The 15,523-nt window shown below is 41.3% G+C and overlaps 1 protein-coding gene across 1 annotated transcript in view; it reads right to left on the minus strand.

The window, feature by feature from the left end:
* TNRC18 (trinucleotide repeat containing 18) overlaps window positions 1-15,523 on the minus strand; it is a 725,141-nt gene that overhangs the window by 382,534 nt on the left and 327,084 nt on the right. Inside the window, exon 10 of the mRNA XM_044088920.1 lies at window positions 4,869-5,005. Within this exon, the coding sequence (XP_043944855.1) occupies window positions 4,869-5,005 (137 nt within the window). The remainder of the gene's footprint in view (window positions 1-4,868; window positions 5,006-15,523) is intronic.

A 15,523-nucleotide genomic window follows, 5' to 3' on the forward strand; every position in this document is an offset into this window, starting at 1 on the left:
GGTTTGTAAAAGGCAGATCATGTCTCCTAAACCTGACAGACTTCTTTGAAGCAGTCACCAAAGCCATAGACAAGGGGGTAAGGTGGTTCACACAGCCTATCTAGATCTTGCCAAGGCTTTTGACACCATCCCCCACTCTGGAATTATAGATTAACTCACTAAACTAGGTATAAATCCCTACGTCACAAGATGGGTTGCCAACTGGCTCACTGACAGAACCCACACTGTGAAAGTAGCAGACTCCAAATCCAACTTCAGACCAGTGACAAGTGGAGTACCACACGGTTCAGTCCTGGGTCCTCTCCTGTTTGGTATCTTCTTCTCTGAAGTACAGGCTAACACAGAAGATCTTTGGCTAACGAAGTTCACAGATGACTGCAAACTAGGAGCCATAATCAAAACTCCTAACGATGTGGACATCCTACAAAAGGGCCTCACTGAGACAGATGCCTGGTGTCAAAGCCATGGCCTCAAGCTCAATGCCAAAAAGTGCATTGTCATCCCCTTTGGTAAAACCTCTGTACCCATGAACTACAACACAGGCGGTAGTATACTTAACACTGAAAGTGTGATGAGACCTTGGGACACAGGTGGACAGTAGTCTCTTCCTTTGATAATCACATCGCCAAAGTAGTCAGGAAATCCTTCTACGTGGCACACCTCATCACAAAAGGTTTCTCATCCAGAAAAAGAGTGGTCATTGTTCCCCTCTACTTATCACTCATTAGACCCATTATAGAGTACAATGCCTCTTTTGGTATGTACCTCACAAGACATCTACAACAACTGCAAAGGTCGCAGAAATACCTCACAAAGATTATCGGCCTCAAACAGATGCCCTACGCAGACAGTCTCAAAAAACTCCAGTTTTACTCCGTTGAATATCGTCTACTCAGAGGTGATCTCTGCCTAACATACAAAGCTATGTCAAACCCAGAGCTGATGGGCATGCTCCACTTAAAGTAATCCCAATCCCTCCGAGCTACATGCTCTAGGGACCTAAACCTTGTCACCACATTAAACAGAACATGCCGGAGGGATAGATTCCTGTCCCAGAGACTTCCCATACTCTGGAATAAACTACCTATCTATATAAAACAAAGCTCCTCATTAGCACTCTTCAAGAAAAATCTTGATGATTGGATGGGAAATAGGAAATTCACCCCAGGGATCACCTCTGTGGCTCTGCTCCACAGTGGCACAGGAAAATAATTTTCTTGGGTGGCAAAAGCCAGGGTATATTTTTGGCTGGGCTTGTATAGGGTCCCCAGGGCTGATAGCCTAGTACCTCTACCTATGAACCTATGAGACACTTGGGCACAATTCCATTTAAAGATTTCCATCATCCTGGAAATAGTGCCTGCAAAAGAAAACTCATTAAAAGATTATTCAGGAATAGCAGACTCCTCTTCCACACAGCCATAATCCAAAGGGGAAGGAATTAGAGCAGAATAGACCAGGGATTCCGCTTCAGAATCCTCTTCTTCCTCACAGGAATCCTGTTCCCTAGTTCTCTTGCGAGGGGGACATGACCAAGGGGAAGCCGGGACAGAGACCCCCAAGGCTTCAAGGCCATAAGATCTTTGAACAAGCCCAGTGTAAAATTCTGCCATTTACTTTGAGGGTCCTTAGGCACACGAGAGATACGGTTTGTCTTTTCCTTATAAAACTTAGAAGGCTACACCATCTGCCACTTACTTCATTGTTATCTAAGCAATCCCCAAGCCCTTCAGTGATAAATAGCCACTGTTCCACCTGAACGTACAAAGCAGACATCTGCAAGGCCTCTGAGGATGTGCAAGAAGCTGGATTCATACGGTTCTCCGAACTGGTAGCAGCACAGGAATCCAGCACAAGAACTGGATGATCCTCCTGGCTTTCACCAGCCTCAAGCAAGACATCCGGCGGAGGTGGCACAGCCAAAGAACGTGACCTGACTTTCTGATCATTTTCCAAGACGGCTGACCCTTGGACAGGAATTACCCTCGGACTGGAAAGTACCCTCCATAGCATCTTTTGCTAAAAGCTTTAGAAGCTGGCTCTCAAGATAGATGGCTAGGGATGAAAGACAACTCCTTAAAAAGTCTTTGGAACAAAAGCCTGACAAATAGTACAACACGTATGGCCACAAGAAGCACTTAAAACAACAAGCACTGCTCGTGACTGTCTTTATGGAGAATCTGTCTCCCACACTGGCTCTACCCCTTCTGGATTACATGAAAGATCTTGACAATCTACATTTATGGAAGTACAAAAACTGTACTATGTTCTTCATCTCACATTGCTGCAGTCCTTACTGTTCAGAAACCCTTCCTTCAGAGGAGTATTGGCCAACAAAAGCAGTTTTCCACATGAAAATACTTTAAACTCGGCAGTAGGCTCAGGCAAAAAAAGGTTGTAGTTTTTTTTTTCACAAAATTGAGATCCCAAAGCAGGAGTAGGAACTGAAGATGAGCCCTTTCCAAACTGTGATGAATGATGAAACATTAAAACAAAAAATTTGGTAATTTAGTGGAGAACAAGAGAAGCGAACAGATCTATGTCCTGGAGTTCCCACGACACTGTCAACTGTTGAAACATGAGGATCCAATTTCCATTGATGAGGATCCACTATTTGTCTGCTCAATACATTGCTAGAGTGTTCTGTGCTTGGGTAGAACCTTGCCTGAAGATTTGGTGTAGATTGAGAGAGCAGTTCCCACAGAAATCATCGCTTGCCTGCAGAGGGTAAGAATGGGTTCCCCTGCTTGTTGATGGTACCACATGACAGTAGTGTTGTCTGTTTGAATCAACACCTGCCCTATCAGGCAATCGTCCAAATAAGGAAAATAAAATGCTATCACTGAGAACTCTCCCTTTGTGAACACTCTGGAACAGATAGTTGATAAAAAAAATGGGGCAGATGAAAGATAATGTAAATTTAATTTCGACTGGAGCAGGGTCCTCCTCCTGCAACTGGGCCTGGATGGAAGGTAATGAAAGCCTCTTTGAGGTCCAACCATCCGACCATCCTTTCCCCAACAGAGGTAAAAGTTGTTGCTTTGTAGTGTCTTGAACTTGACTTTGGAATGTAAGGGAAGTGTTGAGGAAGGATAAAATCCAAAATTGCATTGTTCGTTCTGGAACTAGAAACCTTTCTTTGAAAATAAAATCCCCACTTCTGGAACAGCAGAGGCTGCTGTCTAGCCTGCTCCCAGAAGAAGAAAAAAAATTTGTCTGGCCTCTGTCCTATCCCTGTCAGGACTCGCCTGGCATGCCTTAGAAAGGGAGGCATGAGGCATGGGAAATAGAACTTGTAACTCCTCGGCTTATATACAATACCCATTTGTCCTGGGTGACTACTAACCAATTTTGCTTGGCAGAACCACTTTCCCTCCCAAAGGAGCTGCCAAAGAAGAAAAGATGGCTGAAATGGAAAGTCATTGGGCCTGTTTTGCGAAGGGACTGGCCCCTGCCCTTTAAGACACAAACTTCAGACTGTAAGGGTAAATTTAGATTTAGAGACTAGACAGAACATGCTCAAATTAATTCTGATCAGACAGAACACAGCGTGCCTACGAATAACCAGCCCAGTGGCAGCCTGAAGAAGCAGCAGAAGCAAGCATCAAAACCACATTGCAACCTTACCCACCTGTTCAGAAGAAACATACAAATCCTGCTCTTCTTCTTACACTCTATGCCCCCTGCCAAAGCATCACTTTGGGCCTTAGCTGAGAAAGGAGGAAATTCTGATACTTCAACATGCTCTCATTGCTACTTATTACCCCATTAATCCAAAGCTCTAGCTTCCCAGGAACGAGGAACCTGGAACGTAACAACAGAGGCTCTCCTGACTAGTGCCCTCCCTAACTAATAGTTTCTGGGTCCGCCCTTATTTAAGGATACTTATATTTCCTGTGGCACCTGTCCCTACCTGTCCTGTCCCGGTTTAACTGGGGCAGGAGGCACAGATGAAGCTTTAAGGAAACATCGAAAAACATTGAAACAACCGGAGGTATAGGTAAGGCTATGCTATGTGCTGTAAAACAAGAACTCCTAAGTCTCTTCCGTAGATCAGAGTAATCCCCCATAAGTAAGGACTGCAGCAATGTGAGATGAAGAACATCCTCAACAACACAAATGCAAAAGAAAAGGATAAGAAAACCCCCCAACAGGGAACTTATCTGAAAATGGCTTAGTACACCAGCAAATGACTTCAGCGATTAGCCAGATGATCAAAGATGGTGTTCAGACTGGTGACAGAGAAGTTCTGATGATGATACATCCAGACGTCACTTAACTCCTTACGCAGTCAGACATCACTTAACTCCTTACGCAGTGAGCGTGTGAGATACAGCACATACTTAACCTAAAGGCTTTGGTATACTGGCCAGATGTCGGCCTCCCTTGGTAGGGGATCCCTTATGTTAAGAATACTGCAACAATGAAATGGAAGGCATCGATGGTTTAAGCATCTACATAACTATGTCAGTAACAACTGTTGAAATGCCTTAAAGTAATCTTCATGCTGCATTACTGCAGAAGCTATCCTGTTCTCCAGTGTTTTCTTTCACATCCTCAACTCTGGAAAGTTATTAGGCATTATTAATAAGATCAAGTTCATATCCAAACACTAAGTGGTGTGCCAACCAGAGAGTTTAAAACAGCACTGCGCTTGAATGCATCTTCTGTGTAATGCATTTTACTAGAAAATGACAACGGATCTGAAAACCTACATTAGATATCAACACCAACACTTAGCTTTTCACATTAACAGCGAGGTTCTTAATGTTACATTTTGTTGTACCAATAGTTATTCAAGGTAATTAACTGCAGAATGTTACTGTCATGCAACGGAGGGGTGACCACCTGTGTCTTTAGTGACTTACTCTGAATCTCTGCGTTTCTGGAGTCTGACCAGCTCTCTCTGTTTCTCCTTGTACCTTCTTTGAAGTTCTGCTAACTGCATTCGGTAATCCACTTCCATAGCATCCATTCCTTCAATAGCAGATTTAATGGAGAACATCTGAAAGCACAATAATGTGGAATGAAAGAGAAAACATTCTTTCAAACAGGAATATTACTGCATGTCTACTTCCATGGTTACCTTTATAAGCAAAAAATACCTTAGTGACAAGAGGGTCTGAAAAGGACCAGGGGTTGTACAAGTTTTACTCTCTTTCTAAACTATTACTACGGCTTTAAAGAACAGTGGGATAAGGACAATTATTTCTCTGTATGTTATACAGCTCACTGGAGCTAACAGCCTAAGGGACTCATTACCATTTTAAACATTTTCTGAAAGCAGCACAAGGCGAAAACGTCGATACTTACCTTGCAGTGCTACAGCCAAATTTACTACTGCAATACACTGCGGAAAAGATACCACAAAACACCTCAAAAATGAACTGCACAGAATTAGGGGAAGCAAAGGCAGCCCTTTTGATAATATGGGTGGTAACACCACTGGGGGTAGACACATAATGCTCTCATAGCCAGGATGCTTGCAAGAACATTAACTACCTCTGATACCTGTACAGCATGGTTCTCTACCCCCCCCCCCCCAAGGCAGATCTGGAGGCCCCACCATCAAATAAATCAATCTGGTCTGCTATCGGGGAAGCTTGAAGGATGACAGGATAGGAAATAAAAAAAATAAAGAAAAAATGCAAAAGCATTATTCCCCAACTTTCTGAACTTATTTCCTGAACTCAGGAATTTTGCTGCATCACTTACATTTAGCAAGCCTTGTTTGCAACTTTTTAAAATACACAACCACCATCATAACTGCCTCAGAAGTAGCTTCTACCAAAGGATGGTGATGAAACTACACCTCTTAATATACTCCCAATCCAGCAGTCCTACATCCATAACTCTCAACTATGCAGAATGTCGAGATTCCTGCATTGTATTTTTGGTCCGTTTTTCATAAAATTGTGGTTTTCTGTCAAATTAATGGCAAATCATTAATGATTGAAGTTACAAAATAATGACAAACGTTTGAGTTTCAGACGTCATACCCTTCAGAAAATCCATGCTAATCCAAAACATGTTATTCTATCAGCATTTGTAAGAGTAATATTTAAAAATTGGGCCTTCAACCCACTTTTAAGTTTGGCTTTGTACAGACTTCTTGCTCTAAGAGGTTGAGAGGTATGCCTCCATCATTAAATACAGTTCACTGCTTTAAACATCATGGACAATTAGGTGTTTCAGCTAGAAGGGTCACAGCCGTCTTCATTATTCTTTAGTTTTACTGGAGGGGGAGTAGCGAGAGTTAAATTAGTAACTGCTGTACTTAGTTTTTTTTTTTTTTTTGAGAAATCTTCAACTTGTCAGGAAGCTACTATTTCAATGTCATGCAGCATTTTGAAAAATACCCTTTCCTTTTTTGAACATCTGTTTTTTAAGAGAATAATGTGAAGTCATTGTCCATTACTCAGATCATGCAATGATTGAGTAACACAAAGGAAGACATTAACGGATGTAAATAACATGAACATGCATTCTGCAAAAGCTCAAAGTATGTTAAACATAAAACATTTCCAGACTCATTACATAAGTAAACCAACAAGAAACAGTTTTGCTGAATTAAGACACTCCTCCTGCAGATATTTAAGAGTAAATGCATCTCAGGTGTGGAAGTGGTTTAATAACTGGCTCCTCATTACCAAATTTTCTCTTAGAAAACCCCCCAGAAGCATCATTGCAATTTCCTAAAAAAATTCCAAACGGCTTTCAGTACCAGTTCACTTGTCTTCCAAGTACTGTTACCTTCAATCATTGCCCTCCTCCAAGAGTGAAACTACCTTTACAAGACAGCCATTACTAACAGACATATACAAGACAATGTTTTCTCTGGTATCCATCCATCCCTCAACCCCTTTTCCCATTTTGCACATGGGGTGGGGGTGTCACTTCCCCAGTGGCAATCATCTTGAAACAAGGCTTACATTGCCGGTCGGCTATCCTCCACTTAACATTACTATAGGTGAGAAAGCCCTCTCTCGGATTTGGACCTGCTACCTGGAAATATCTGCCTACTGATATCAAAAATCTAGAAATCATTTAAAGCTTCAAAGAGTCTCTTCACAGACTGCCTGTAACTCATACCATAACAATGGTTAGGTTATGCTTAGGTAACCTACTTCATATCAAAGATAACAGAATAAATTTAAGAAACGTTTCCTAGCTTCAACATGGCATAAGTGAACATGTCATGTGTGTATATGGATACAATCTTGTATGTTTTTGTATAATGAATGCATTGGATCTTCTGCAGATTTTTGGTTATATTTTTTCTTTATACTCTTCTCAATGTACTCTAACTGGATTTGTCTTAATCTAACTTTACCTGCACTGAATGTTATCACGATCTACTGAATTTAACCATTTACTCATTTGTATAGGATAGTACTGATTGGCAAGATCTTAATGAAGTTTCTGCGCTTTGAGCTTATGTTGTGGCCTAAGAGAGTCACTAGGCCAGACCACTTACTTGCCTGGTGAACAAACAATAGCTGCACAAGCTCCACCATTCTGTGAGGATTAGACTACTGAATATCCCGAGGTGTAAGCAGCCATTAAGGACTTTGGTATAATGGTAATGTTGGTGGGACCTTCCCTAACAGCTGCTGTACCTAGTCTGGTGATATTACACAAATCACCAGTTTAAGATAAGCACATCATTACTAACTGAAAAAGTACTGTATTTATTGGACAGTGAAAGACTTTAAGCAATAAACCGTTTGCATGTAATTTGCTAATACACCACTGTGGTGGTGCTGTGGGGCACAACCATTAAACATGAGCAAATACCACAAATCCCACATCCTACAGTGCCTTGCAGTAAAACTACAGTACAAACATCTTTAGAACATGATTTATTTCATATTTCACAAATTATGATTTGCAGACCAAGGCTTATCATAGTAATCCCCTTGGCACATAAGCAGTACATTTTGATGAACTGATTATGCATAGTGCTATTTCATAATTTAACAACAGCTATGACATTCTGGCATGCAATAAAACCCAACAAGTCTCTAAAACGTTATCTTCCTGTACTTGAAGACCATGCTAACAGATGCTGAGAGATATCTGGTTTTCATTAGTGTGGCTTTACCAGAACCTCCTCCAACTGAATGCTGTAGCTGTCTGGAAAACAGGAGGCAGATTCTGTATAATCCAGCAGAAGGAAGCAACCTGCCAGCTATGGCAGGAAACTTGATTAAGGTTTTTTTTTTGCAACACAAACTGCTGTGTTTTAACAGTTGGTACAAAACACTGTTCTGCAAAGACTAGGCTACTTTCAGCCAGGGAAAAAATAAGATAGCTATTGGAGACTTAGTCTCTTGCCCATTCAAGTGCTGCAGGTAGTGTAAGGCAGACAGCTGATCCCAAACCTCAACTTGTCCATCCAGAAATCCAAAGTTGCCAGAAAAGCCCTGACTGTCTTAGCTGCACTTTCAAGTGACATGCATCACAGTTTCCATAATAGCAACCATTCAGAGATAAATGCAACCATTTCTAGTTTCCAGAATTAGGTTCACTTTATACACTATTACAAGCTTAGTCAATATTCAGAGGTCAGAATCAAACTCTGTACTTTGCATTTGCAAGGTAAAGACCTTAGCCATTATGCCAATCCCCCAGTTATGCTGGTCTATCTTATTTCCATTCCCAACCTGGGGTTTTGATTTATCATCTCATATTACGGGTTAATTAGTATAAAAAATGCAATAAAACACCAACTGTCCACAGCAGACCTGAGGATATGTTTAGCTTTAAGTGCAGGACACAGCTGACTGACAGCACACTAACTACATCATCCAACAGACACTCCTGCTCTTCAGAGAGAAGTCATGTCTTGCATCATCAATTTGCAAACTACTTTTATCAACGCTTCCTGCAGACTGACTTAATGGATGGAAAACTGCACACTTGTTCCCATTTCTGCTCGTGAAACAATACAATGCAATGATTTTTGCATCACATAAGCGCTTTATATTCTGCTGTGCAATCTACTATAACAATAAGGTTTTTATATTTCCCAGTCACACCAAGAAACTGGTAACAGCTCAGTGCACATCTGTCAGTTACCAGTGTTCGAATAAATGAATACAACCACTACTTTCTCATTCTGTCAAGCTGTTCCAGCTGCATATTTAATATTAATGTTCTGTGGCTCTCTCATTTTCAGACTTGCATGAGTGGGTACAATGCAGTTATGAGGGGGGAACGCTAGGATGGCACCCTAACTTCCACCAGCCAATATGCAAACACAATTGCTTTGTCCACATAGTTCCACTGCTGTTCAAGTCAACAGAACTACAGAATACAAGTAAAGAAATGCTTAAGCCAAATCAATAGCATGCTGTCCTTCAGCCACAGCATGAAATGCCAATCAGCTATTTTTTCAAAGTAAGCAAGAAGCATGTGAATCTTCACGACAACCACAGCTGTACCTTTTGTATGTACAGTAAATTAAAAAAAAAACTCACTGTGCGATCACACACACACAAGTTTGCCCTGATTTTGCTAATTCAAATAAGGCAAGTCTGTCATCAATTTGGATCATCTCAGTCTGCTACACTTTCACGTACATCCTATAATAAACAACAAATCAAAGAAAACGTAAGGCAGTGACTGGAAGCAGCACTGCTGTATTAGTCAAAGAAAGCTGGATTACAAATTTAATTTTTTTCTTTACCTAACACTAGGTAGGTTTTTACTAAATCTTTATTTGTACAACAGCAGAGATAGTGAAAATTAACATTTCCTAGACATTAGTTACAACTTAAAAGGCTTACTTCTGGTACAGACTAAAGCTGGAAAGCTGGAATCAATGCCATGTCTTCTTATTGCTTTAAGCACACAGTTTAGACTTTAGAGAATATATACAGGTGAAGCTATCACCAACATGAAATGCCTGACACAGCACGACCACCACATCACAACCATCTTTACTCTTCATTTGGTCTTGGTCATTCTAACAATATATTTTTACACAGCCCACACCTTTCATAAGGTAGCTACATCAACATAATGCTGCAATAAAAGAACATATGTTTTTATCTGTCCTTGTAAAGTATAATACAAATTCTGCAACTAGTGGCAGATTTATTGTACCAAAAACACACACCTACTTTTTTCTGTATACAATGTCAACGACTCTGCTTATAAAACAAAAAAATAGATTTAGACTGTAAAATATTACCGATAATTTTGTTTGTAAAATGTTACTTGATTACACAATGAATTTGGTCGTACTAAAAAGGGTCAGCTTGACCAGTCCACCGACCCACAACTGCTTTTCAGAAGACAAAGCAGAGAAATCTGGCAAAAACAAGTTAGAAGCCATCTAATTATGCCAAGTATATAAAGAACTTGGATAACAAATGTCCAACATGCTACGAAAACATGTACATAACTATTCATGCCAGAAACTGCAAATATTAACAGGTCAAAAATCAGAAAAATTACATTGAGTTACTACTGGAATAACCAGCTGATATTCATGTAGTAGGACATGAACACGTAATGTGGGTTAATTGGGCATATCATGGTCATTGGCTTCTGATGGGCAAAACTGCCTCTGAGCTGCTTTTTTAGACTTTCTAGAATACACAGTGGCACTATCTGTGAAAGCAGCTACAAATCCATAATTTATTCCTGAAGGCAGACTGGTGGGAAAGCAATTACAATGCAAGAGACATGGGAGGTGCAGAAGTAACTAAAATCATAACACTTTTGTTTCTTATACTACCAAGATCTGGCAAGTTAACTTTGGGAATTGGTCACGGTGCTTGGTAAACTGATGTATGTTACTCAGATTAGGTTGTCTTACGGCAATGGATACCCACTGCAATTCTCATCTCATTGGAATGAAATGGAAATAAACAGGTCCCTCCAAGTAGATGTGCCCTACTTGCAAAAACCATGCCAGAAGTGGCTCTGTTCATTTAATTTGATTTCTTTTATTGGAAAATTTAAATTAGAGGCATAGGTCTTTATCACGCCTTGGCACACCTTTTAGGCACTGCTGGAGTTATACCAGATGGAATGAATGTACTGATATCCAGACCCTAAAGCTTTGACTCGAGTCATGTGCTCCACAAAACACAGAGTGATAGCTTCCATGTCAGCACTGGATGTACGTCAATAGTCTATGGATATAAAGTGAAAAACTAGGATACTCTTCCAATCGTAGCTTACTAATTGTAATGAACCATCATCTTTTAAATTGGTGCACACAATTAGAAGTTAGCAGTTAAATCCTATTCTGGTGTTTCACTCATATACAGTGCAATGAAAAAGTATTTGCCCCCTTCCTGGTTTCTTATTTTTTGCATGTTTATCGCACTTAAATGTTTCAGATCATCAAACAAATTTAAATATTAGACAAAAATATAGACAAAGATAACCCAAGTAAACACAAAATGCAGTTTTTAAGTGATGATTTTATTTATCAAGGAAAAAAATATCCAAATCTACATGGCCAAAAAAGTAATTGCCCCCCTTGTTAAATCACATTTTTGGGAAAGCAGAGTTCAATTTCACTAGCCACACCCTGGCCTGATTACTGCCAGACCTGTTGAATCAAGAGATCACTTAAATAGAACCTGTCAGACAAAGTGAAGTAGGTCAAAAGATCTCAAAAAGGAAGACATCATGCCGCGATCTAAAGAAATTCTGGAACAGATGAGAAACAAAGTAATTGACATTATCAGTCTGGAAAAGGTTACAAAGCCATTTCTAAAGCTTTGGGACCTCCAGCGAACCACGATGAGAGCCATTATCCACAAATGGAGAAAAATTGGAACAGTGGGTGAACCCTTCCCAGGAGTGGCCGGCCTACAAAAATGACCACAAGAGAGCAGTGACGAATCATCCAAGAGGTCACAAAAGAACCCAGAACAACATCTAAAGAAACTGCAGGCCTCACTTGCCTCAGTTAAGGTCAGTGTTCATGACTCAACCATAAGAAATAAACAGGGCAACAATGGCATGCATGACTCAACCATAAGAAATAAACAGGGCAACAATGGCATGCATGACAGAGTTCCAAGGTGAAAAAGTACAGTTGTGTACACTTACCATAAATGTAGATGTTCGAGTGTACTCACTCTGTTGCAGTCATTACATTTGGGTAATCTGCTGGCAGGTTGCCCTCAGTCGGCCTGATTAACAAAGTCTTGGGTCCTGTGTGAGTTGCTGTCCTTTCTTCCATGACATCAGGTCATCAGGGGTATAAAACATGCAGCCAACGCCATTACATCAGTTTTTCTTGTCCCGGATGTCAGGTGTTCCCCAAATGGGGAGCAAAATATATAAATAATTTAAAACACAAAAATATATACCTCCAAACAAAAACAAATACACCAAAAAGGCTTTTAAGTGTAGCAAAAGAAAAGAGAGGCATAGTAAGAGAAAAAAAACAGTAGGCTGGAGGGAGGGTAACCAGGACTGCAACAGTGAATACATTCGAACATCTACATTTATGGTAAGTGTACACAACTGTACTATGTTCTTCGTGCTTCACTGTTGCAGTCATTACATTTGGGCAGATTCCCAAAGCTATGGTTGGGATGATGGATTTATACAGCATTAGGACCGGCTTATAAGGCCCTGCAAAACAGCAGTGGCAAAGCCAGCACTGGATTTAGAGAAAATTGGTAAATGATAGTGCTTGGTGAAAGTATGAACTGAACTCCAGGTAGCAGCTTCTAGAATATCCCTGGTAGGAACACCCCTGAGAAAGGCTGCAGAAGTACATGCAGCCCTGGTGGAATGGGATCTGATCCCCTGGGGGATAGGTTTTTCCATGGTGCTTATAGCAGAAATGAATTCAATGGCTTATCCATTTGGAAATGGTTTGCTTTGAAAAAGCCTTTCCCTCTGCCCCTGCAGCAAATGCTACCAGCAGCAGTTCAGATTTTCATGGAGATTTAGTCCTGTCCAAGTAAAATCTAAGTTGTCTGTATGCATCCAATGAATGCAGAATTCGCTCCCCCTTGTTCTGTCGATTGGGAAAGAAAGTTGGCAAATGAATGGACTGATTAAGAGCCACACTGGATACCACCCTTGGGCAGGAAGGATGGGTTGATCCTGAGTGACCCCCTGTCCTCATGAAAGATGATGAAAGGCTCCATTGCCATAAGGGCCTGTAATTCAGAAATCCTTCTAGCCGAATTGATTGCTAAAAGGAAGGCTGTTTTCCAGGAAAGGAATTTTAAGTCTGCAGTAGCAGCTGGCTCGAAAGGAGTTAGAGTGAGTTTCTCCAATACAAAGTTAAGGTCCCAGGCAGGGGTAGGAGCTCTCCTGGGTGGGCTCAAGTTTTTGGCCCCTCTGAGATACTGCTTTAGCAGAGGATGAGAGAAGGGGGGGGCTATGTGTTGTAATGAGCTGAAATGGCTGAGGCATGGATTTTTATGGAAGAAAAAGACAGGCCCTTGTGAAGCATCTCAGTTAGGTATTGCAAAATCTGAGGTAAATTGGGCACTGCTGTGCTCATCCCTTGAGATTTATTCCAGGCACAGAATCTTTTCCATTTGTCAGCATAAGATTTTCTAGTACTAGGTCTTCTCGCCTCCAAAATGACATCCATCACAGGTTTACTGAGGGATGTTAAGGGGGAAATTTAAGTGATTAGCCAAGCTGCAAGATTCAATGTTTAGAGCGGAGGGTGCAGAATTTGGTTGTTCTGCTGAGCCAGTAAGGAAGGTGTCCGAGGCAGGTGCCATGGAGAAATTTGTGACAGACTGCGTAGGAGTGGGTACCAGTGTTGGCGAAGCCAGTCTGGAGCAATCAAAACAATTTTTGGTTTGTCCTGTTTGACTTTTAATAGAACTTGGAGAGCAGAGCAGATGGGGAAAGGCATAGACTGATAGGTTTTCCCAGCTGAAGGACAGAGCATCCACTTTCCAGGCTTTTTTTGTGAGGAGTTCTTATGTAAAATTTGTCCAGCTGGTAGTTCTGGGATGAGGCAAAAAGATCTATGTCTGGGCTCCCCCATTTGTGAGTCGACATGTTGAAAATCCATGGTTCCAGTTTCCATTCGTTTGGGTCCATGAGATTTCTGCTTAGTTCGTCTGCCAAAATATTCATCTTTCCTGGCAGGAATTGAGCTTGTAGTTGTACTTGACAGCTCAAGGCCATGTTCCAACAATGCCATGGCTAGTCTGCAGAGGGGGCAGGACGTTGTACCCCCCTGGTTGTTTACGTGCCACATAACTGTGGTGTTGTCCCGTCTTTACCATTAGTTGTCCTGGATGAAGGTAGTCCTTGAAGGCTGTCAGTGCATTCTGTACAGCTAGCATTTCTTTTTGATTGATATGAAGATGCATTTGATTTGGGCTTCATTTTCCCTGAATGCACTTCCCTGCCAGATGAGCCCTCCAAGCATAGTCTGATGCGTCTATAGTTGGGGTTTGTGCGGCAGGGGGTGGTGTGAAAGGCAGTCTCTTGTTTTGGTGGCAGGCCTCTGCCCACCATAGGAACTCTAGTTGCAGGCAAGGTATGAGAGGAATCATTGTTTCCAGGCTTGTGACAATGCTGACTCCATAAACTTTTTAATTACAACTGATGTTTCCTCATATGCACTCTTGCATATGGAATTAGAAGAATGCATGAGGTCATGAACCTCAAGGCTTGCAGTATTTGTCTTGCAGGCAGCAGGGTTTTTATGGCCACCTGTTTGAAGTAAGTCACCAAATGAATTTGCTTTTCTGGCGCAAGGAAAGCCATCTGGGCAGTTGTATTCAAGCTTGCATCCAGGAATGTAATTTTTTGAGAGGGTACCAGTTGTGATTTATTTTCATTTATGGTGTACCCTAGACAAGTTAGAACCCTTATTACAAACGACAGATGTTTTAGAAGAACAGCCTTGTTTTCTGCCTGAAATAGAAAATTGTCCAGGTATGGATATAGCTGAATATTTTTTTGCCTGCAAAATGCAACTCCTGGAACCACCCTGGGCACAGTAGATAAGCCAAAGGGCAGTGCAGAGAACTGATAATGCAAGTAGCCTGCTTTGAAGCGGAGGTATCTTCTGCATGATTCCATGATTGGGATATGCAGGTAAACCTCTTGAATCTCGAGTTGCCAACCAGGCATCTTTGTCTGGCATAGGAAGTAACTGGTGAAGAGTCAGCATCTGGAATGTCCAGAAAGGCGTTTAGAGTAGACACCTCCAGAATTGGACGCCATGATTGGTCTTTTCTGGGTACCAGGAAAAGTCTGGAATAGAAACCTTGTCCCTTTTCCTCTTCTGATACTAGTTGAATAGCACCCATGTTTAGGAGGGAAAGTACTTGTTTCTGAACCTCTGCCCACTGATTTGGGGGCAGGTCTGGCCATTTAAAACCCATTTGTCCTGGGTTACAAGTTGCCAGTTTTTTCATGAAGAGCCAGTTTTCTCCCCAAAGGGATGGCTAAGAGGTAAGTGCTTGGTAATTTTAAAGGAAAGTCATTGAGACTGTTTACCATAGGGACGTGTCTTGTTGTTTCCAGATCTGGAAGCGGAGGCACCCCATTGCTTAGT

The sequence above is a fragment of the Protopterus annectens genome, chromosome 12.part0 (genome assembly GCF_019279795.1).
Source record: "Protopterus annectens isolate FY-2018-M chromosome 12.part0, PAN1.0, whole genome shotgun sequence".
Classification (NCBI taxonomy): domain Eukaryota; kingdom Metazoa; phylum Chordata; order Ceratodontiformes; family Protopteridae; genus Protopterus; species Protopterus annectens.